The sequence below is a fragment of the Panthera leo genome, chromosome A3 (genome assembly GCF_018350215.1).
Source record: "Panthera leo isolate Ple1 chromosome A3, P.leo_Ple1_pat1.1, whole genome shotgun sequence".
NCBI classification, from domain to species: Eukaryota; Metazoa; Chordata; class Mammalia; order Carnivora; family Felidae; genus Panthera; species Panthera leo.
Window position 1 is genome coordinate 65746780 of NC_056681.1, and position 24184 is coordinate 65770963.

Sequence of the window (24184 nt, forward strand, 5' to 3'; positions counted from 1 at the left end):
CGTTTAAAGCACATCTGGAAAATCCCTGAGTTCTGACAGCCCGCTCCTTAGATCTCTGGTCTCCCCACACTCGACACCTGAAGTTTTCATGTTCCTAGTGCTTCAATAAAACCTTGGAGACACACAGGGCAGGCCTGAGATCCTGTGATTTGAGGACACGCTGTCAACTCTTAATCCGAAAATTACACTGGGAAGCCAGACTGCCTTGGCCAACTCTGAAGTGGCGCAGGCCCACGCTGTGGTGGCCAGGTGAGAGTAGGGTGCGGCAGGCAGGCCAGACAGCTCAAAGCGAGGACCCTCCTTTCCCGCATCCTTATCAAGGTCACAGGGTCCAACACAACCCCGCAAGCAAACCGGTGTATCAGTCGGAACGGAAGAGCAGGCGAAGCCCTAGCTCTGCCTCACCGAACTGTTTCCCCCAGACCCAACAGCTGCAGGTGGTCTCCCCGCCTCTTCTTCCAGACGGCAAAGTCAGCTGCGTTCGGCCGAAAAAGTGCATCGCCTAGGCTCGGAGCGCGGCTGCTGGGCCCTCGAATTATCTCCGTCGGGCCAGGGGACCAGGCAGCAGGGCGAGGGAAGCAGGAGCGCAGCACTTAGGAGCGGCTCTGCGAGGCCCGGCAGAGCGCGGGACCCTCTGAACTCGCGGTCCTGCCCCAGACCCAAAGGTATGGCGGAGGTGGAAGGACACCGGTGCAAAGGGGCGCTCCCGGTGCTCGCAGCACTCCGGGAGACCGACTTCTCGCTGCCGGTTAGCCCCACTTAAGCTGCGCCTGCCCGGTGCGGAGTCCCACCTTGCCACCCGCCACCCCGCGACCTCATAAACAACTTCTGGAACTGCGAAGGGAGGAGGCGGGGCGGGCGGGCCGCGGCGGAGCCGGGAGCGCGGGGGCAGGGGGCGGGCCGGGGTCAGGGCAGAGGCTGCGGCCGCGCCTCCCCATTGGCCGGGACGCAGTGGGCTGCCCCGGCGCGCGGCGCTGCGCGGGCGGGGTGGGCGGGGGCGGGGCCCGCCGGCGCACGCCCGCCCCCCCCCCCTGCGCCCGCGTCCGCGCCCCCAGCGCCCTCCCCCGCGCGGCAGTAGGAGTTTTTAAAGTGGGCGGGCGGCCGCGGGAGCCGGACATTCGAGAGCGGTCCGCGACACAGTCCCTGCACCCAACACAGCTCTAGCCTGAGGAGGCTGTACAATCCTCGGCAGTGTCCTGAGACTGTACGGTCATCTCCGCGTACGCGCCTGCCGGGCCTGGACTCTTCCAACTCCCATCGTTGCAGCCACTTTTTCTTCTCTCTCTCTTTTCTTTCCTTTCTTTTTTTTTTTTTTTTTTTTTTTTTTTTTTTTGAAAACCCAGAAAAGTGACTCTTCTTCGTGGGAAAAAGGAACTTCGGTCCCGCTCTCTCTGCCCTCTTTTTGGATTTGACAGCCTCCTCCCACTCCTTTTCCCGACCCCGCCTCCCTGTGCAGGTTCCTCCCAGTCACCTTTCTCCACCCTCCTCCCCCGCACCTACCCAGCCTCCCGCAAACTTCCACCTGACCGTGCGGGGCGCCCGGAACCTGTGAGCACCTGGGACCTTTAACACCGGCCCCTGCCGCGAGGAGTTGGCGAGGGCCACAGCGAAGGCGGCGCCTGCAATCCCTACCGGCCACGGAGCCCAGGTGTCCGGCGTCTCAGAGCACCACGGCGACAATGACAACTGACAAGGAGAAGAAAAGGTAAGCAGGCGTCCGAGCCGGCGAGGGACCTGGTTGGAGCGGGATGGCCAAGCTGCGCGGGGTCGGCACGACCAAGAGCCGCTAGGAGAGAAGTGCGGAGAGGTCTTTGAGCCCCGAGGATCGGTTTGGAGGGGTTTGAGAGGGAGAGCAGGTGCCCCGTCCCTGGACGCGGACTCGGGGCTGCGGCTTCGCAGGGGAGGGTTCTGTGTCCCGAAGGAATCACGAATCTGAGCGCGCGACGAAGCCAGGAGGCCCAGGGAGATGGCCCTGGAGGTCGGAGGGGCTCTGGGGCGCAGAACCTTCCCAGATCGCCGCCGCTCCAGCCCCCGCACCGAACTCATGTGGCCAGCATGTTGAAATGTTTCTGGGTTGACTCGACTTAGGTCAACTTTCGACCTTCTCAGGTCTTGCATGTGGGGCACCATCCACTCGTCTTCTTTTCCTTCGGACCCCTCGGGTTCTTGCAAGTGACCTATTTTCGTACTGCGCCCCAAACTAGCCAGGGGCCGGAAGCGAAGCGCGGCTCTGGGACGCGCCCCCGCGGAAGGGCCAGTACGCAGCAAAGGGCCCCCCCCAACTCTGGGTTTACAGACCTTATTGAAGCCTGGAGAAACGCCCTTACTGGTCCCGCACCTTGACTCCGGAGGGGAGTGGGTGGTGGGCCAGGTTGCTTCGCGGGGGGCAGGTGTGTTGGTGTGCGAGGAGGGAATGGCGACACCGGGTGACCCCGGCAGGTCCTGGTGTCTCTCCCTCAAGAGGACAGAGAAGGGCAGCCACGATCTGCGCGTCTGCCCTCGTTAGCTTCTCGGCTCTGGGTGAGAGGCAACTCCGGCCAACTCTCACTGCTTTCCCGCCCCCTCCCAGCCGCTCCCCGCCTGGCCCTCTCCGGGCGGGGGTGGGAGCGCGCTGCGCGGCCGCACGGCGTGGGCATGGCCTCGCCTCCAGCAATGGAGCGAGGCCGGCCGCCTAGACCCCAACTGCTCAGGGTCTCCTCCTCTGGGGCTGCCCGGTGGGCTGGCGCTTTCAGCCCTGCCCTCGGCGGCGGCTTGGCGGGGCTGGGTTTCGAGGGAACCGAATCGAACTTGTTGTGGCCAGAGCCGGGTCAGATAAGCTGCAGGGCTGCGGGGCGGTGGTACGGAGATGGGGGAACGGAGCCGCGAAGGGAGGGGGTGACTGACCCCGAACCGAGGCCCGGGAGAGCTCCGTTCCGGGATTGATTTGCTCTTGTTCTGACTTCCACTGTGGGACCTGCGCCAGAAACAGTGCATCTTTCGGTCAAGCGGCGGTTCCCACCTCGAGGCACCGATAAGGATTTGATAACCGGGAGCAAATCGCGCGCGTTCTGGCAGGGCGCCCGGGCCGGCGCTCCCGGATCGCCGGGGGAGGGGACTGAGCCTGGCTCCCGAGTCACTGTGGCGCCCCCCCGGCCTGACACGGGTGAGGGAGCGTGGGCCCGGCCACGCTGGGTCCCCAGGGCCCGCAGCTTCTCTGGGGTCCTGTGTCTTTTGACGGCGGCAAAGCAAGAGACCTTAAGATCTCTTAAGACGTATTTTGTAAAACCAACACAGCCTGCATCGTCATGATGCCAATGCTAACGACTGAACAACCAAAAAACGAGGTTGTAGTCCGCTCTTATGAGCGCGCTCTGGGCTCCGGAGCCGGCGAGGGATCTTATGGTAGGTACATGTTACAACTGTGATGCCTATCGGGGAAGGTCGCAATCGCGGAGGTGGGGCCTGATGGTAATCTTGACAGATATGTGAAGTGTCAGTTTCTCCCCGCGGCTCAGCGCCTGGGTCCTTGTGTTATGTATTTTAATAATTGTAAGAAACTTGGGAGTAGGGGAAATAATTACTTCGATAAGCCTGGCTGTATTACCTCCTTGGTTAGAGATGGAGAGAGCTGGAATAGGAGAAGGAAAGAAAGTGGATAAACAGACTCCAATTAACTCTCCTGAACCGCGGCGGGTGTGAGAACTGCTGTGGGGATAGCGTGCAAAGTCGCCTTGAAGGCCCCCTTGGGGCTGAGGAGCAGAGCTGGTGACAGAGCCCAGTGTGTCTAACCTCTGTGGCTTGCTTTGATTTTTGCGTCCCAGACTGGCAGCATACACAGCATGCCCCTCACCTTCCAGATCCCCAGGAGGACTTGTCCAATTCCTGTTGGGTTGTTTTGAGATCTATTTACTTTTCCTGCCCGACTCTGTTTGTTCACTGCAGGCTCCTTGCGGGACCAAGGTGTAATTAAAGCATGTGAACCAATACATTGAAAGATACTGTCTTAGTTACTGTCTTAGTTAAATCTAAGTGTCTGTCCTTAGCTTTCCATACGTGCCTCACAAGTGATGCCTGCCCAGGGGGCTCTCAGGATGATGATTCTGAACATGGATTCTTAAGATTTTGTAATCTTCTGGTTCAACAGAACCATTTCTTACCCCAAATTCAAGAGGCACAGAACTTTTGCAATGTTCCTTCTAACAACAGCCCTTCAAGAAGTGGGCGGGATTATTTTGTTCCAAAAACGTTTATGCCTCCATGGATATGTTAATGTTTAATAGTAAAGAGTTTGCTTTCTAAAGGTTGGCTGGCTGGCCTCCAGAATGGGTATCAAAGTGCGCTTTTTGGGTGGTAGTGGGCATTCCCATTGATTTCAGAGGTCAGAAACCGAAGTTTGGTAAGGGTACTGCACTCACCTTTCTGTATCAGTCTATCTTGAGCAAGTGGGGGTCTCATTAGTTAAGGTTCCTGATTCTCTGAAGAGCTAGAAAGTGTCTCACCTCCTGATAAAACCATTCCTGAGTCCCTTCCCTGGGAGAGAAGAGTTTGGAAATCCTTAGCGATGTGGGGGATTTGGAGAGTGGTTCAGGTAAATGTAAATGAGATCTTTGGATAATCAGGGAGCAAAGTCTACCCCAAAGCCAGACCCAGCTCAGAGCACCTTTCTGGAATGCATAGGTCACTTAGTGCAGGGCCAGTAGTGGAACGGAGTTGGAGATATCTGGACCAGAAGTTTTCAAACTACCTCCCCATCCCCCTGCCGGCTGGAGTTAGTTGTTCTCTGCTAAAATAAACGCAAAGCCCATCTTTTCCCAATTCTGATGGGGATATTATTGCTAGGCACTTTTTCTCAATTTATTTCCTATAAATATTTCTTTATCATTTGATTATCTCTGTCCACTGCATGACCATGCAGAGATGATACGGAGTTGGTTTAACACATTAGGTTCAGGCATTTAAAATTTAATTCATACAGCTTTCACAAAGTTCAAAAAGAATGCTGTGGCTCAGGTTTTTTTCAGTGTCGCTGAAGAGGGGCTTAATGATCATTTTATGAGGGGTCATGGAAATCATCTAGTACTGAGGCCCAGAGAAGTTAAGTGACTTTTCCAGTCACAAGGAAAGTTAGTGCTGGTAAGAATCAGAACCCTGGTTCATTACTTTCATTAATGATGTATTTTCCTATTGTTGACCAAATAGTATCCCCTGCCCTGAAATGCCTCTAAACAGTGAGGATGATTTCCAAGGGATTACAGTGCCCTCTCCCCCACCCCCGCCAAATCACTGAACCTTGTAGAAAGGAGACTTGTTCTTCTAGATAATTATAAGAGACTCCAAGCTGCAGCAGGAGCAGTTCTGTTTGCTTTTTGCAAAATAGGAAGCCTGGTTCCATTGTCTATAAACTTGAGGAAGTATGAATTCAGTTGTTTTAGTGCTCTCCCTTTATTTCACTTAGAAGAAAATTTACTTATATGTGGACCTCATTAAACAAAACCAGTGCAAGGACTGTTCCACAGTAGTGCAGATTGCATTGTGAAGTAGTGAGCCCCCTGTCAGGAGACACATTCAAGCAGCTACTAGATTGATTCCTGTATGGAGTTGGTAGTACTAAAGTGTTTAATTCACTTGGAATGTAAATCAGTCACTCTGTGTGTACACATGTGTGTGTGTGCACACGTGTGTGCCTGTGTAGGGTGATCCTCAACTTTGTAGGAATTTATTCTATAAAATGTTTACAGAAAGAAGGAACCAATTAGATAATGCTTAGTGCTCCAGGATTTTAGCCCCATACATTTGAAAATACTTGCCATCATTACTTGTCTCAAGATTTAGGCTTTTTCACTTTTTAAGAAACCTATCCAGTCCTATTTGCTTTTACTGGCTTTTCCCCAGTTCTGTCTCCTACCAACATGACTTTTCCTTTTCATTTTAGCCTAATGAATCTTCCCTTTTGCTTTCAGTACTGCCCATCACTGATAGTTCATCACCGATAGTTCACCTGGTCGGGTGTTTGCCAATATTGTGAAGTTACCAATGTTGGCTCACCAGAGCCCTCCCTGCCCCCCCGCCACCCTCCCCCCCCCCACCACCCCAGACCATGATGTCATCTCTCCTGATGGAAACCGGCTCTGCTGTTCACACCATGATGTAAATCCCTAAGACAACAAACGAGTGTTGGACACCCGTACCTGGAGAAAATGCTAAACAAGAGACTAAGAAATAGGGGATATGGTCCTTCAAGTTGTTTAGTTTGATTGGTGGGGGGAGGAGGACACATAAGGAGGTTTACCTAAAAATATAGTTAGGTAGCAGCTTACATGTAACTTTTTGGTTGAGATCACATCTTTTGAAGCCAAAGAAAAGAAGCTCATAACCATACACATAAGCACGCAGTTATTGAAAGGTATTGTGTGGGTTTGTGGGTGGGAGAGTTGGTTCATAGTTTTTCGTGGAATCGTACAGGCAGACGCTGATCACCAGCATGGAGACTGACTCTGGTAGGGTCAAACGGGGGTAGTCCGTGTTGGGGGTAATGAGAGTAAAGAGAAAATGGAGGATTCAGGAGTATTTCCTGTTGTATACTTCCATACTATGGACACAAAGGCCCCTAAGATGTGTGTTTGCTGTTCTTTAGAACTTTTGGATGAGGGGCATGGGAAGGGGTCTCTAGCAGGGCCCTGGGAGTGATGGGGATAGAGGTTGTGGTCCCTCTCCCTCTGAGGATAACAGTGTAGACAGCTGTGACTTCAAGAAGGCCAAGAAGACAGAGGGAGCTTCTTTTTTTTTTTAATGTTTATTTCTGAGAGACAGAGACACAGAGCACAAGTGGGGGAGGAACAGAGAGAGGGAGACACAGAATCCAAAGCAGGCTCCAGGCTCTGAGCTGTCAGCACAGAGCCCGATGTGGGGCTCGAACCCACAAACCGAGAGATCATGACCTGAGCTGAAGTCAGACTCCTAACCGACTGAGCCACCCAGGTGCTCCTTGAGAGAGAGGGAACTTCTTAACATGGGCTTTGTGAGTAGGCTTCAGGGGATGGTCTATGAGCTTCTGAAATTGGGTGCAAGATACTATGTATATATGCCTCTCCCCCCCACCCCCCCCCAGGATGAAAGTCTGTTCAGCTCTCAATAGCCTTTAAAAGGTTCTAGGATCTGAAAAAGGCAAGCCCTTGTTCTTCAGTGTCTGATTCGGTGACTGCCTTCCATTTCAGGGTCTTTCTGTTCACGTCCCAGACAGTTCCTACATTTACTGCCAGTGTCTCTCCCCGGTTGCAAATGGGAGAGGGCTTTGGTATGTGTATCTAGTAGAGATTTTGTGGTGCACCTTAACCTTACCTGTACCTGGCTGTCCTGTGTATCCAGCTACATGTCTGCTTTCGGTGATGGAAGGAAGGGGAGCTGAGTGTGCGGCACAGGGTTAGCTCTGGTGTGATTCATTTTCTTAATGCTTCTTAAAACACCCGTGAAAATGTGTCCTCACATTTTCCATCATCCTCGAACAGTTATATGGAGGCCCTTTTATGTAGTAAGAATGTGTGTCCTTAACAGAAATCATATATGCAGTAGGACAAAACCATAAAACCTGAACATTTTAGTCTTATTAGGGCAGGCTCTGTTCTCAGAAATGTACATGGATTAACTCTTTTAATCCTCCGATCAGCCCCGTTAAATAAGCCCTGTTATCCCCATTTCACCGATGGGAAAGCTGAAGTGTAGGAAGGTAACTGCCAGAGGTCACATGGGTGGGAGTGGGATTTGAACTGGGCAGATAATCTCCAGAGTCTATATTCTGAACTGGGGTTCCATTCCCCCTTACCTTTTTGAAGCTATCTAATACCATGCCTGATACGTGGTAAGTACTCTCTAGATGATAACTGCTTTTGCTGCTGTATTTATAATTATTACAATTACTTTTTTGTGACTCATCGCTGGATTGAACTTCATACACAGACAGGGATTGAAGATCTGAAGGGTAGACGTGGAAGTCCTGGAAATTCTTACTTTTCGTGCGTTTTCCTCAGCTCTGATAGGAGGTGGTTCTCTACTGCCCCCAACAAGTTCAAAGCTTTCCACCTCCCACCCTTAACTGGTGGCAAGACTTCAATAATTACTTTAGCCTTCAGACCCCATTGTGCAGAAGAACCTGTTAGAAGTTTTCCTCTGTGGCTTCTGAAGAACCATCTCCAAATCAAGATGCACAAGACTTCCTCTGGCTCTTTTGATCTTTTGAAACTGCGAGGACAGGAAGGAAAGAATGGATGGGGGGAATAAAGAATAGCTATGACCGTTGCAATAATAATACATTGCGTTTTTCTAGAGCCCTTTCTCTGAGGAGCCCTGAGCTTTTTCGCAGCCGTCACACCATTGGCTTCTGTACTGTGGGCCTAGACGGGTTTCTTGAGTTTTCGTCATGCTGTAAACTATAAGTGCACCAACACATACCATCACACAGAGAGAAGCAAATCCTAGTGGCAGTTGCACATCACCGTATGTGTGGTAGGTCATGCGTGGGTGTGTGCTACTCACAGCATCTATGATTTTCAAGCAGAGTCTGGGTGTAATTTGTTGCCAGTTGTCTGGTATTGAAAGCCACAGACTGGTCTGCAAGTAAGTCAGGAAGAGTGGTGGGGCCCTTTGAGATCTCCGGAGCCAAGGAGGCAGGTGCAGAATGGGTCAGAACGTCATCTATTTCTAGGTGGCCTTTCTCTTTTTTTCTAGTTTCTCTAGAAATACTGGTTTGTTTGACTGCCTTGGGCCCTTTCCAGGGGCCACTTGTACATCAGCAACACTGATTACGTGGCATGACCACCAGAGGCTTCACGTGTTCCCAGGAGGCACACATTTCCCCCTTAATTTGGAAAAATTCTTCAGTTTTAAAGTTACAAGTAACTTCTGTGCAAGATAATGACTCTGAGAAGCAGTTTCTTTTCTCACATGGGAAGGTATTTCAGAAAGGGTGGTTCATGAGTAAGGAAAAGGACCCCGTTAAAAATGTGTATTGATCTGCCACACACCCATCTGGCATTTTCCCAATTCTACAAAGCCGTGAAATGGATTGTTAGAACTCTCTTCTTATATTCCTCTGGTGACTTCCCCTTTCCATGGCACCCTCCGATTAAAAAAAAAAAAAAAAAAAAAAGTCAAACCTGAGAGGTTCTAGGAATCTTGGCAGATTAGTGATTTTATTGGGTTAGGCTGTGTAGGAAAACACATGAGTGGGAAAATGACTCCACTGTGCTATACTCATGCTGCTGTTACTGGAGGGTAGTCCCCACCCCCAGGTTCGCTTCCTGCAACTGCTGGGGGTACAGCCAATATTATAGTTTCTGTAGGAGCTTGTCAACTCTGTGACAACTTTAGTTGACTCTCTCGGTCTTATTTTCAGTCTGAGGCTCCTTTCTCTTGTGGAGAGTCAGTGGTTTGCTATGCATAAGAGATCCATGGGTTCTATCTGAGACTGTTCAGAAGCATTTTGTAAATCCTTTAAAATACGTCCGTTAAAGTATATGGTTATTTTTGGTGGTAATCATTTAAGTCACTGTGCTGTATTGTCTAGCCACGCAGTACTCTTTCTCTGTGTCTTGATGTTGTATTAACAAATACATGTATTTTACTTGTGATACAAAATTTTCAAAAAAAAATTTTTTTCATATTGTAACCACGTTGTATATAATATTGGTCCTGACTGCCCCTGGGTTGGGGGCAAGGGGAAGGAAGGGCAAAACATTATCCTAACTTTGTACTTGGGAAATTGAGCTGCTAACAGGAGCAAACCACGCTGTCTGCAGTGAAATCTACCACTGGGTCCAGGTGCCCTTGGTGAGGCTAGACCCCTAAGGCTCCTGCTATAAGGTAATAAAGAGTCAAGAGCACAAAAGGGGTGACTCAAATTTAAGTGGTAACTGTTCTCATTACTAATGAGTAATTATAGCAAATATTTACAGGCCTCCTTCCTACCTTTACGACTTCCTGTTGCTGAAGCACTTTGGAGTATTGAGAAAGATTGTCCTGGAAAAATACGTCATACACAGTTGCAGGAAAGAGTGGCTTTAAGCACACACGAAAAAATCAGTTGCTTGGCTCTGTTCACCGATTCCACATGGAAACAACAAAATTATGCTCATGAGGAGCTGTTTGAGGATCCATTCCTAGGAACTTTAAAACAAATTTTAAAAAATCAATTCTCGGTGATCAAATATATGGGGAAATGGGACACCAGATGTTTTTGCGGATTATTCTAGAAATGAAACGACTTTGCAAAGAAAAGTTTTTGAGTTCAAGCACAGGTCATTCGGTAAATACTATTTTATGAACGCGATCCCTACAGTATTTTTCTGAATGAAAACAGTCATCATAATGGAGTAAATCAGGATTTATAAAATATGCCATGTGGGGATTTCAGGGAGCAAGAAGAATATCATCCACTTAATAAAGATTCCGGAGTAAATCCTGATAATGCTCGTTTCCTATACACTTGGTTTAGAGAGCACTTCACTGCAATTTTTCTCTTCAGTGTCTGTAAACCACTGTACCCTTGTATTTCTCTCCCATGTTTCCAAGAGTCCTCAGATCCTATTTTAGAATGGCAGCTTTCACTCCAGCACTGGCTAAGGTTGATGAAGCTAATTTTGGTGCCCAGGGTAAAGGGAGAGAGAAGTCCTCTGCAGAGCCAAAAGGGCTTTCTGGTGCCTCGGTTTGGAGCAGCATGGTGTTGCCAGACACACCACATTTCACCTTTAGAACCTTTATTTGTGTGCTTGCACAACAAATGTTTACCCAGATATTAAGATAAGAAAAGTATGAAGGTCACATTTTGCCAGGGACAGGCGCTTCTATAAATGTAACCATATCACTGTGCGGCAGGAGTCTGTCTTTTATTCTAAACCAGGGACTTAGGGGAATTAATGGTGGGTGGGGCATGGGAACCAGGCCCTTCTTGGTTTTTTGGCTTCCTTGCCTTTACTCAGCATGTCCTGGCTCAGCTGATGTGCCCCTCCCATTAGGCGAGGCCCTTTGGGGTGGTCAAGAAGTCAGAGGAAATTGTAGTCCACTGTGGGGCCCCACTCTCTGGCGTCTTATGGTGTTCCATGGAAGTTGGTGCCCCATGCATTTACCTGATATCTGACTGGCTGGGAAGCAGCCTGGCTACTAAAATAGCTTTCCTAGCCTCCCATCAGAGGTTTGCATGGTGCTGATACCACCCCTGTTTTAGGCAGGGTTGTCACGTCCTCAGAGCACAGAGAGTCTTCAGGGTGGGAAAAGGGTTTCTTTTGTCGTAGATTGGACTGTTTCTCCTAAAGATCTCGAAGGATTGGCTTGCGTAGAGTCTGAAAGAAGACCTGGATCCTTGGCCTAATTTCCTTCCCAAGGGCAGCCTACACGGCAGTGGAAGGAACCCCATCCCAGCTCTCTCCCCCCAACCACCATCACCCAACATGCCTTCTGAGCTCCAGCTATGCAGACCTCCACCTCCCCGTGCCCTAGTGACTTGTTTACCTCATGTCACAGGCTCCTTCCCACCTGGATTCCCTCACCCTAGTACTGCTATCTTGGATGCTCTTTTTACTCAAATATCCGCCACTTTCCTAGTGCAAGCCCAAGTTCTCCGGCTCCAGCAAAGCCTGCTGTAGTAATTCCCATGCTCGTACCGCACCCCCCTCCACCGCACTGTAGCTCTTCCTTATGTTTACTAAAGAGGCTGCCTGATTCTGTTTCCTTGTTATCTAATGACATTTCATGTATTCTCGTCCTTCCAACTAGATTGTGTGTTGCTTAAGGGCCAGGGTGTCTAAATTTTCTGCTGTGTTCTGTAATATTTTCCATATTTTGAGTCCCTAAAATCACACTTAACTTTCAAAAATCATAGAATTGCTTGGTTGTTGGCCCTTGGGTCACTTGGAAAGCCCTCCTCTTGGGCCCTCCTTTTCTCAGTCATGTAAATTTGAGCCCTGGACTCATTTTCCTTTAAAAAGAACGAAAAAGGAAAAGAAAAACTTGGGGGAACCGCATGCAGGTCTTGTTGATACCTGATTTTACATCAAATGCAAACCTCAGGCTAGAACTATGTCAACACTTCACTTCAGGAGCACCCAATACACCAAGGCAAGTGCGAGCCAAACAATAAAGTACTCCAGCTTAGTGTCAGTGTTTAAAAGGCCAGATGGGAAAGTGTGTGCAGAAGGAAACACAACTCTCAGTTCAGAAGAGTCACCTCCCCTGAGGTACCTTCCCCGATCAGCAGCACATTGGTTACCCCTGTATTTATATGGTTTTCCGTCTGTATTTTATTTGTATGAGGCTTTCACACCTTGCTTTTGAGTGTGCGTGTGCATGTGTGTGTCTGTCTCTGAAAACATGTAGGTAGTAAGGCCTTCATGAGCAGGGACCAATCATCTTTTTCTTTTTGTTTTTTTTTGGTTTTTTTTTTTTTGTTTTTTTTTTGTTTTTGCATTACACTTGTGATTTTACTCAGGTTTGATTTTTAAAAATGTGGCGGGGAGAGAGCCCGTAGGAAAGGGTGAAGCTAATGGAGGCAGGGCCCTCCCAAGTGCCTGAGGAGGAGGCAGGTCCCCTCCCCTCTGTCCTCTTCCTTCCCCAACTAAAGGGATTTGGGGAGAGACTTAGGGGAGGGATCTGGTGCCCAGTCTGTTGGGTGGTGCTTGGGGTAAAGGGCCATAGGGAGCAAGGGGCAGTCACCTTTCTCTTTCTTCCCATAGCACCCAGAACAGAGGCCCACATTTGGGTGCCCAGTAGTTCTTTGTAGACTCAGTAATTCTGTGACCGGAATTTTGGGTGCTTAGTTACAGAGGGTTGGAGACACAGGGAGAAACCTTTGCTCAGATCAACTTTCCCATTCTCCTTGGTCACCCACCATGCATGTGGTGAGGTCTGTGTGTAAACATTTATGGTCACCTACCACATTCAGGTGGCATGCCATGCAGTGAGGTCCATTAGATGGACCTGTACTCAGGGGAATTACAGTCTAGTGTTGGTGTTAAAGAATCCCTAAAATTGTCTGTTTAACACATTGCAAGATGGTTATGTTGATGGGGACCCTAGGCCCCTTTTTAAGATTTACAGTCTTGTTTGGTAGTTGAAACTAGCTCAGATAAAAGACTGACCGAACAGTGGAATATTGGTAGTAATTAAATGAGTGTGAATAAGGGTAAATAGGTCTTGTGTGTTGCGAATAGTTAGGAAGGGAGATGGTTAGCATTTATTAGAGGGCCATTTAACAGAGGAGCCTTAAGATCTGGGTCTTGAACATTGGGTAGAACTTGGGTAGGCATGTGGGTATGGGACATTCCAGCTGGAGCGAACAGCTTAAGTTAAGGGAGGAGGCAGGAATAAACAAGGTGTGCATGTCAGGGCTGGTGCGCTGGCTCCTTGCACAGCTGAATCCAGAGCACTGTTAACGGACAGGAGGTGAGGACCAGGCCTGGGCCGCTATAGAGAAGTTTGGAACAGTCCGTCCTGAGTTATCTTGTGATAGAATCGTTGGACTGCCTTGGGGCCACAGGAGCAGCCCACGTCTCTCTTGAGAATTAGTGGGACAGGAGAGAGCTGCTCAGGGCACCTCTTTTATCTTCCAACCAGGAGCCTGGCTCTCGTGTGAACCCGGCAGGATGGCTGGATGAGGCTGTGGTTGTTCTCCGTAGGAATGACTTCCAAGACTGAAAAGTCCCCTCATATTGCTTAGGAAATCGGTCATTTGCCAGTGTATCCAAATCACACTGGAACATATATATAAATATATATAGGACTATACCATCACTCAGGGGCATAAATACCTCCCGTTGTACCAAACAGGAGCTCAAAGGGGTCAGCTTACCATATGCTACAATAGTTTCCTTCAGGCTCTGAGGGAGGGTGCAATGACCCTTACCCTGTGTTCTCGTTTTTGGTGGTAAAGTCTTTGTCCCCTTCAATTTGATCAAGTCTGTCACTCTGTCCCTTCTTGCTCTTTCTCATTCCAGATTCTAGGGCTTTGAGTCTGATTATTGTAAAGTCCCTTCAACACACCACTACTTATAGGAAGAGACACCACCAAATCCAAGTCAGACCAGCCCTCTTGCCAGTCTCTACCCATTAATAGCATTTCTTGTGCAGAGAACTGCAGCCAAGCAGTTCCTTGACCTTTGTCTTTCCTGTTGTGTGCCTACACCACTCCCTAAAGCCTGAGCTCTGATGTTCTTGGGCAGATGCTGCCAGAAGAGAAAGAAAAGGCATTATCTTTCTGGAGTCACCTGGTGGCTGAAATTTTTGCGCTCCCCCAGCAGGTGTAACCTTTCCCCTGGAGGTATTTAGAAGCACTAGAGGTCATGGTTGGACACTTGTGAGCAGAGCGTTGACCAGAGATCCCAAATCACTGGAGAGGATCCCACACCAAGGACCAGCAGAGTCACCTCAGCGCATGCTGTCCAATGGCACCTTGAGGGAGCCTGTAGCTCCTGAATGCTGTTGGCTTGGGATTTAATCTCATCATGACAACCGCATGTCTTCATCTCTTATTCCTTTTCTATCTCTTCAGTAATCAATAAATGGTTGTGAAACTGGGAAACTGCTACCCAGCGCTGGCATAATAGCTTTATTCAGCGGTGTGCTCAGTAATCATGTCTGTACCTACTCTGTGCAGGCTGCTGAACCTTGGGCCTGAACCGAAGGAAGGGCCTCTGGAGGCAGGTGGAAGGAGGCTTCCTCATCTGGGACTGCAGGTGACAGACAGCTGCATAGCCCTGTGCAGCCCAGATATAGGGTTGTCTGGGGCCATGGGCAGTCCCCAGGAAGTTGCCTTTGGGGCATCCTAAGAACCCCCATTGGCCGGAAAGTGGTGTTTACTTGAATCTGGCTAGGCCTAGAAGCTTGAGTTTGGCGTCTACTTAACCTCAGCTCCAGGTAGGCCTTTGGGAGGAAAAGAAGGTGTCCTAACCAAGATAATTTGTGACTACACCACTGGGGTCTAAAACCTGTGAACATAGTGTATCCATTCCTTTGTGTTTTTTCTCTTTTCCCTTCCTTTCCAAAGTAAAAATTCCTTTTGAAAAATTTCAATGTTGCCTCTGCAGAACTCCTGGCAAACTGTTCTCCCCACCTAGGTCAGTGAGGACAGGGGACCCGGGCACTCTTGGTGATGGTGGGGTCACCACAGCCTCTGGCCAACTTCGGGCCTTGGGAAAGCCTAGTGACCAGAGAATGCTGGCAGAAAGGAGTCTGAGCTTACTATGAACATTGATCCCGTCTTTTCCAAGCCATTCATTCGAGCACCTTTGAAACTATTTCAATAGATTAGCATAAGCCTTGTGATTCTGGGCCACCTGTATCTCCTTGTATGGATTCAGATTTTATAAGGGTTATGACGACAGCTGTAATTCTCCTTGAGTTAGATCTTCTGGGCCACAGCAAGGTACATGTTTATTTTGGAAAGGGACAAACTTTCACCCACTTGAGTTTCTTTGCCTCCTAAATTAGCGTCAGGGAATGACCACAAGAGTTCCATATTTCTTTTTTTTTTTTTTTTAAGTGTTTGTTTGTTTGGAGAGAGTGCAGGGGAGGGGCAGAGAGAGAGAGAGAGAGAGGGAGAGAGAATCCAAGCAGGCTCCAAGCTGTCAGTGCAGAGCCTAATGTGGGACTCTATCTCACAGTTCATTAGATCACGACCCGACCTGAGCCAAAACCAAGAGTCGGACCCTTAACTGACTGAGCCACCCAGGTGTCCCAAGAATTCCATATTTCTTAGCCGTTGTGTTGCCAAACAGATTGTAAATGCTCCAGGGCCACCTTCATTTGTTTTGTGTCCCTGGCAGGACTTGCCTCCACGTGCAGGTCAGGGGAGCTCTCAACAGTCTCAAGGAATCTGAAAGACTGTTCTAGATTCCTTTCTGACTTGTTGTGATCGAAAACCAGTAATTTAACCTCTCTGAATGTTTCTCACTCCTAGATGGGGATTAGACACACTAACTGCTTTCTATGAGTGCTGTCATGAGGTTGAAATGAGCTAGAGTTTCAATAAACCCACTTATGTTAAAAGTATATTACACTTTAAAAATCATTTCTGCAGCCATTATCTCCCTACAAAGATCTTTGAAAGTATAAAGTGCAGACGTTAAGGCATCATTACTAACAAGCACAGCAGTGTAATTATTCAGCACATCGTTACCTTTTGGTAACTAATAACTGGTAACATGGTTACCTGTTGACTGCAGTTGGAAGGGAGTCTCAGGAGAATCTAAAAGAAGATGCTTTTCAGGATTATGGGCTCCTGCCAATAGTGATTTCAGGGCATGAGTTATATTTTTCCCATGCTCTGAGACGTGAGGAAATCTGATAACACCAAGAGACCAAGAAACCTTCCAGGACTCCCGAACAATGGTGTGACTTGGGACGTGTCCCTTTCCATGCCTGGCCTGTGTCCCCTCACCTGTGGAGACAGAGCATCCATGCTGGCTACCATCCTGTTATGAGTGGGAATTTCCCTTTGACTTGGCACCCCCAGATCTCATGATCTAAAGGGCTGTATCCACATCACATCTGCTCAGGACCCACCTGATGCTTTGCATCTTACAAGCAAGACCTAATCGTGGGCTCTTGAAGGGACAGGGTGCCTGGTCCAAGGTCTTTAAAATAAAGGTCAGGCAACTTACTGGAAGATCCAGATATGGGGGGACATACACTGCCTAGATGATACCTGGGCCTCTGGGTGTTACTAGAAGTGGGAAGAGGCTTTGGGTGGGAGGACCCTGGCTCTGCCACACGGTGACCATGATACTTGGCCTCAGATCTGCAGCATTCCTGATATCTCTTGTGCCTGAACCTGCCCTTCCTGCAGCCCCGTGCCCAGGCCAGCCAGCTGACTAGGGTCTGAGGTCTCAGCTTAAGTATCACCTCCTTGGGAAGACTTTCCTGACCTCCCTCAGTTAATTTCCATCCCTCTGTCCCTGTTCTATTTTTTTTTTTAACAATACTTCCACATGCTGTTATTTTTTTATTTTTATTTATTTATTTATTTTTTTTTGTCTGCCTGTTACCTGTTGTTCTCCTCTAGTTTTAATATCCTGGAGCACAGGGACTGTGCTGACTTGCTCAACATCATATCCTTAGCATTTGGGAAAGTGCCAGGCACATATTAGATGCTTCTTAAATAATTGCTAAGTGAAATAATTAAGCTAGGATTGCTGGGTCTTTGTCCTCAACTCTGCACTTTTGTTTCTTACATTCATTTGGTGCTTAATTTTTTCCCCCAAAGCTCATGATATAGATTAAAGTAGTTGTCATTCTCATGTGGCATAAAAATGTGATCACAAAAAATGTTGGAGCCCGTGTTAACAAACCCCCAGGCCCAGCCTCTTTTTACTGATTTTGTGTTGTGATGATGTTATTGTTTGCCCTATTTGGCAATGTTTACACCGGAGGAGTAGTGGCCATTGTGTGTTGGTGGCGTCTGGAAATATACAACAGAGTCCCAGGAGACTTCCAGTGTTGCTCCTTACCACAATTGGCAATTGTCAGGCCAGGGGCAGTGACTGGGTTGGTGTCGTTCCCTATGTGGCTGGTTTTGCATGTTGGAATACCATTGCCTGCTCCTGACAGAGGCAAAGGGGAGTGGGAGTCCTAGGACCACAGCCGCATTTCTGCCTGGGTCTGTCTACCCCACCACCCACATCTTGTCCCCCTCTGCTTGGGAAAGGTCCTGTTTGGGTAGCTAGTGGAATTTCTGTGGTCTGGTGAAGAGGAAAGAGGCATGCTAACTGGCCGAGTGACCTCTGGGCCTCAGTGTCTCCACCTTTAAAATGGGCCAGTAGGGGGCAACCAGACACAAAGATGCCTTTTAGGGTTCTAATTGCATTGTGAAGTGCCGTCCAAGTGGTGGAGCCTGGTTTCCAGGTGCTTCCTTAGGGAAGGAGGATGGGCGTTAAAGGTGATCAGTGGGTGCCTGGAGGAAGCCTCTCCAATTTCCCTGAACTGCTCCCCGCCCAAGAGGAGGTTCAAGTGGACAGGGGCAGAGACTTGGCAGTCGCTGTTGGGCATGGCGTGATGCCAGAAAGAAGGGCTGGATCCACTTCCACAGTAGCAGCAGGACCTCCCTTAAGTAGGAAGGGGTGAGCTGTGACACAATGTGCACTGCCCAGTGGTTTCTACAGAGGGAACAGCCGTGTGTTATCAGGAGGGGCAGTGGCTCATCTCCTAATGCCAGAGAAGTAGGGGGTGGGCTGCTGGGGTGAGTGAGAGCACCCTTAACTAAGAGACCGGCTCCCAACTGCCACAACCATGCTGCAGTCAGTCATGGACTCCCTTGGAGCCTCAGATTCCACATCTGTTACATGGCTGCTATTATCTCTGCCTGGGCTGAGAAAATAGAAACTGCTGCAAGAGAGGGTGTTATTACTGCCACGACCCCCCTATATACAGGAATAAGTATATGTGCATGTGTGTGTGTGTGTGTGTGTGTGTGTGTGTGTGTGTGTGTGTAAATGAACATAACTGGGGTCCTCAGGCTTGATATTGCCATGAGATGAGAGACACAAGCCACCTGAAAGTATTGATCTGAGGCAGTGAGCAGGAGGCCTGAGTCAGGAAGCCGGTGGCCTTGAGAGGAACAGGCTCAAACATTACTGAATGGAATCATGTTGTACTGGGGGGGGGGGGGGGCGGGGAGGGGAGCACGCTGTGGGACAGAGGTGAGTCACCGTGCGTGAGTGTTGGGGAGTCACCTTGAACTTGGGCCAAAAAAGTAGAAATATTGGGATGTGGGTTTATCTGCCTTTAATCAGGTACATCAAGTTCTGGATGGCGGCCCACTGGCCGGAGACCTGAGGTGGACGGCTCTCCCTTGCCGCCCTGGGAAGGCTCTCCGCTGGCTTCAGCACCACTGAGCAAAGTCCGCATGTTCACTGGAGTTCACACAGACTCCTTGCCAGGCCTGCCCAGAATCCTGTCTCCTCTGACTTCCTGTGCTCTTGCATAATATTTCCTTGCTTCTTGAATGGCTGCCCCCAGCGCAAGGGGCAGCTCAGTGACGCTGCTGGATGGAGAGCAGGATATGGAGGGAGGATGGGGATGTGTAAACATCACCCAGGAGTGCCCTGGGCCCTGTGAGTCAAAGGCAGGAGGGATAGTGCTCCCCATATTGGCTGGTGAGAGATGATAGCATAAGGGGAGTTGGGGAGACTGTGCAAGAATGTTCATGTACACACACACACACACACACACACACAGCAGTCCCTATAAATTGTCTCTCCTGTAAGATTATTTTTAAAGTGGCTAAGTTTTTTTATCATTAAAAGTATGCATTTTCCTATAAAAAGTCATAATATGCGAGGACCTCAGGATTAAAAATCAGCAAAATTTTACCACCCAGAGATAACACTGTTAACATTTTCTTGCTCATACTTCTTTATATTAAATATAGATGCGTAATTATAGAATACTATTATATCTTGTGAAAACTGCACTTTCTATACAGCAATATATCAGAGTTATCTCTTAGCTATCATGGTACATAGATTTAATAAGTAGCTGTATTACATCCCACTTACAGATGTATCATAATGCAACCCCTGTTCATTAACGTGTCTGGGCTCAGAAAACAAGCTATAACCAGCCCAAACATTATTCTCAAACCTGAAAAGCAGCATCTCTTCCGTGTTCCCGACCAGTGTATTAGTTCTGGTATCCCAGAAATAACTACAAATTAAAAGGTGCTTCACCCCCCCCCCCCCACCCATGTAAGCTTTTCTCTAGGCTTAGAATAATACACATGATTGCATAGAGAAGGCTGAGGCCATAGGGCTGTCAGGACTGGGCTTGGTCTCACTTTGGATAAGATGATCTCCCAGTGTGGCCCATGTATCTGCTTTGAGCAAGGAGCCACTAGCTGGGAGAACAAGTTTTTCTTCAGTGGTGTTCTTGTGCCTGAGATTTCAAATAAGCCCCATTTAAAATTTTAATTGGTTATTGCCCTTCTGAAATTTTGTGATACAATCCATATCTTGTAAAAGGCGCCCTTTCTTCTTCACACAATAGTGTGTTCCTGATACTGGAAACTTTAATGTGTGTAAAGTATCATTTGGGTATGTCACAGTTAGAAGATTTTTTTTTTAATTAGCGGATATAAATGGTATCAATACAATGTTTCTGTCCCATCCCTGAAAGCTATGTGTTTTTAAGGGTTATGATGAGCTATTTTTCTTCCTTTGCTGATGATGGCTGGAAGTGTGACATAGATTTAGTCCACTTTGACATAAAAATGGCTCCTGTTCATTTAGGAGCCTGGTGTCTACAGCATTTGCTTATTTTCTTTGAATGACTTTAAACTGGTCTGGCTATTTCTTTGATTTCATCAGGAGTTTTAGCGTGAGACTGGGGTTCATTACTCGTGGTTGGAAATTGCTTGTTAGGTTTACTCTTGAGTCAAAGACAAATTGTTTCCTAGAGCTTTCTGTTTCAGATTCTTCTTCCAAATCTAAACCTTCTGAAATGTGATAATGCTAGTCAATTGAAACACATTTATTTAAAACCTCTCAGGCATTATTTAAAAGAAAAAAATTGCAATCAAAATTAGCACCAATTAAATCCAAGTATCTTACCCCATTTCATTTATAGTTGTCTGCTCTCTGGGCAAATAATCTATTACAGCAAATTTGTGTAATTCTGGTTTCTCCTTCAGTTTATTCCCTCTGGACTCCTTTTTCTAGAATTACTGGCGAAATGGTTATTACATCAGATTCCCTGACTGTACTCCTGAGGAATTAGGATGGGGGTCAGAGATAGAGGAAATAACTATATTGCCTGCCTTACAGCGTTTTCAGTATGTGGACATGCAGCTGGTCAATTTTGTCATTGCTCTTTTTCTCGGTCATTTACCTGATTTTGGTGGGGTCTTTGCCACGTGGGCACATCTCGGAAGTGAGGAGGGACAACAAGACTGAATCGGTCCTCAGAACTATGAAGCGGGACTTTGTTGAAATTGATACTTCTGTACAGTGAACATGGAGCAGCTGTTGGCATGGCAACCCCTACGTGGAAAAGTGCACGCTGCTTGCAGATGACTTTTGCAGTACTCAGTGTTAATCTGATAAATGGCTTTTTTAATAGTAGTTTGTGGGCTAATGGAAAGGTCGAAGCAAACCTTCATTAACAGGAAGAAGGATGGGGATTTTGAAGCTACCGAGCAAACACACTGGAGAGCCACAGCCAAATCTCCGTTTTCAGCTGAGTGTCTCTTTTTCACATCAGATATGCTCAGAGCTTGGCAAGCTGAAGTAAATTGGGAACACTGTCTTGAAAAGGTGTAGCTGTCATTATCATTTTAGATTTCAAACATGGAGATATTTGGGAGTCCTTTTTGTTCAAGACATTTACTTTGAGACTTAAGACTACAAGGTTGCCATTGTGGTGTCTTTTTCCTTAGGTGATGGTGGTGGGGTGAGGGTGGTTAACGACTCTCTTTTTATTGTGGCAAAAAATATGTAACATAAAATTTACCATTTTAACCATTTTTTAAGTGTACAGTTCATTGGCATTAAGCACATCCACACTGTTTTGCAGCCATCACCACCATCCATCTCAAGAACTTCATCTTCTCAAATTGAAAAGTCTACATCCATTCAAAAATAACTTCCCATTCCTTCCTCCCCCAGGCCCATAGTAACTGCTACTCTACCTTGTCTGTGAATTTGACTCCTCTAGGTGCCTCATGTAAGCGGAATCATACAATATTTGCCCTTTTCTGTCTGGCTTATTTCACTTACCATAATGTGTCCAAGTTTCATTCATGTTGTAGCACATGTCAAAATTGCATTCCTATTGAAGAGTGAATAATATTCCATTGTGTGCCTATACTGCATTCTGTTTATTCTTCATAAATGGGCATTTGGGTTGTTTCCACCTTTGACTATTGTGAATAATGCTGCTAGGAACACGGGTCTACAAATACCTGTTTGAGTCCCTAGGAGTGGACTTGCTGGATCATATGGTAATTCTATGTTTAAATTTTTGAGGAACCACCACATGTTTTCCACAGCCCTGCACCATTGTACATTCCCACCAAGAGTGTACAAGGGCTCCAATTTCTCCACATCCTCGCCAGCACTTGCCCTTCTCTGGTTTTTTGTTTTTGGTAAAAGCCATCCTAGCAGGTATGAAAAGGTATTTCATTGTGGTTCTAATTTGTACTTCCCTAACAATTAGCAGTTTATTTGTCTTTGTGCATATGTTGGCCTATGCGCGATGGCCTGTGTGGCAGTGGAAATCACGGCCTCGTTGTTTATATCTGTGAGGTGACGGGACTCTCTGTGTGGTGATCCTCGTTGGAGTAGGAGGTGGTGGAAGGGAGGGAGGCACCGTATGATTATTGCACAGGCATGTCAGTAGACCACCTACCTATTCTCAAAGCCTGCACTGTGGAGCAAGTGAAACTGTGTTAAACTGGAGACCTTTGGGACTGAAGGAATGGCGGTTCTTTGGAGGAGATTTAACAAAGGCAAGCCCTCTGTGGGCTGGATCTACCCGCTGTAATCCTTCCTGCTTTAGCATGGTGTATAGGCATAAGTGTCTCTCTTCCCTGAGAATAATCATTGTTGGCACTGGCTACAGAAGCATGAGTCCATCTTCTTTCCTCTCCTTGGGGAGGAAGTCTCCCAGATGACTTACCAAGGGGGTTAGAATTGAGCACCCGTGGTTAAGCCTGGTACTTTGCTGGTCACTTTGTAGCAGATGAAAAACATGACTTCTGTCCTTAAAATAAGTTACTCTAGGACTTATAACTTAAGGACTCATACGACTCTTTATAACAGGGGTTCCAAACTTTAGTGTGCATCAGAACCAGAATTCACAATCTTGGGCCTCATCCCCAGAGTTCCTGATTCAGGATCTGGGGTGGGGCCTGAGAATTTGTCTTTCTAACAAGTTCCCAGGTGATGCTGCTGCTGGTGGTCTGGGGACCACACTTTGAGAGCCAGTACTTTATATCAACCCTGTGAAATAGATACTATTTCCATTTATAGAAGAGGAGCTGAGTTGTAGAGAGGCAAAATGACTTGCCCCGGGTCACCTAGAGTGCCAGAAGCCCAGATTTGAAGGTGTGGCCCTCACTCCAAAGCCTCTGTTGTTTCCATTGAATCAGCAGTGGCAGGTACACAGCCTTTGAGCATCTCTCATCCAGTCCACCCCCAGGACAAGCAGTATTAACCAAGCATAGCATATCTGAGCACAGACATGGCCTTGGGCTCCTTCACACACTGCTCCCCACAACCATACCTACCCATCAGTGGGAGCCAAAATAAGTTATACCTATACCTAAAATAGAGACATTACCAAAAAGCGGTCTGTTAACATCTGACGAGCCCTAGCCTGAGCTCCAGTCCCCACTGCTTCGGAGAGAAGTAGTTGGTGGATTTGGAGCCGTGAGAAGCACAGCCATCCCAAACAGTGCCGGAACAGCATGGATCACCAGTGAGAGTCTTGGTTCAGCACCCAGGCAGGGACAGGATCCTTGGCTAGTGGCCCTCACCCATAACTTTTAAAATTTAGATGACATTAATAAGGAGATTTTTTAAGGCTGCCATAATCTATTCATCTCTGCTGTATTTTACTCAAAAATTAGTTATTCCATTAAAGCAGAGTTTTATAAAGGTCAAGAGTGTTCTAAACTATATATGGTAATGATCAAAGTAAACTGATTATGTCAGGTGTGATTATCCTGTCTTCTGAAATAACCCCCCCCCCCACCACCACCACTTTGTGCATGTTTCTCCCAGCCCACACAATGTCTGGCCCTCATCACCACCACCAACAGATATTTAGTCTGTTGCTATTATGTGTATAGGGAGATCTCTTGTTTCTTTGAATGTTTGCTTTGAATGTTTGTTCACAGCCTAAAAGGAAGGGCAGGGTGAATTACGATTTCGTATGTCTTGAGTCCCATAGTATTTAGCAAGACTTTGTGTAGTAGGTACTCAATAAAAATTCATTATCTGAAAACACAGATCTTTTCTTTTTTAAATTTGGGAAAAAGAAACAATGTAATGTCCATAAGCATACATATAATATGGGTGTATATGTATGCATCTACCTTGTATATCTGACATGAGAATGAGTAGGGTGTGTGTGTGTGTGTGTGTGTGTGTGTGTGTGTGTGTGTGTGTGTATTCTTTTTAAGTGATGGGTGACTTTGCATTTCAGATCTGAAATGGACATGTGATGGGGT

General features: G+C 47.6%; 1 protein-coding gene across 1 annotated transcript in view; it reads left to right on the forward strand.

The window, feature by feature from the left end:
• The first annotated feature begins 1090 nt into the window (after positions 1-1090).
• EPAS1 (endothelial PAS domain protein 1) overlaps positions 1091-24184 on the forward strand; it is an 84057-nt gene continuing 60963 nt past the window's right edge. Inside the window, exon 1 of the mRNA XM_042932187.1 lies at positions 1091-1705. Coding sequence (XP_042788121.1) covers positions 1680-1705 — 26 coding nt within the window. The 5' untranslated portion in view covers positions 1091-1679. The remainder of the gene's footprint in view (positions 1706-24184) is intronic.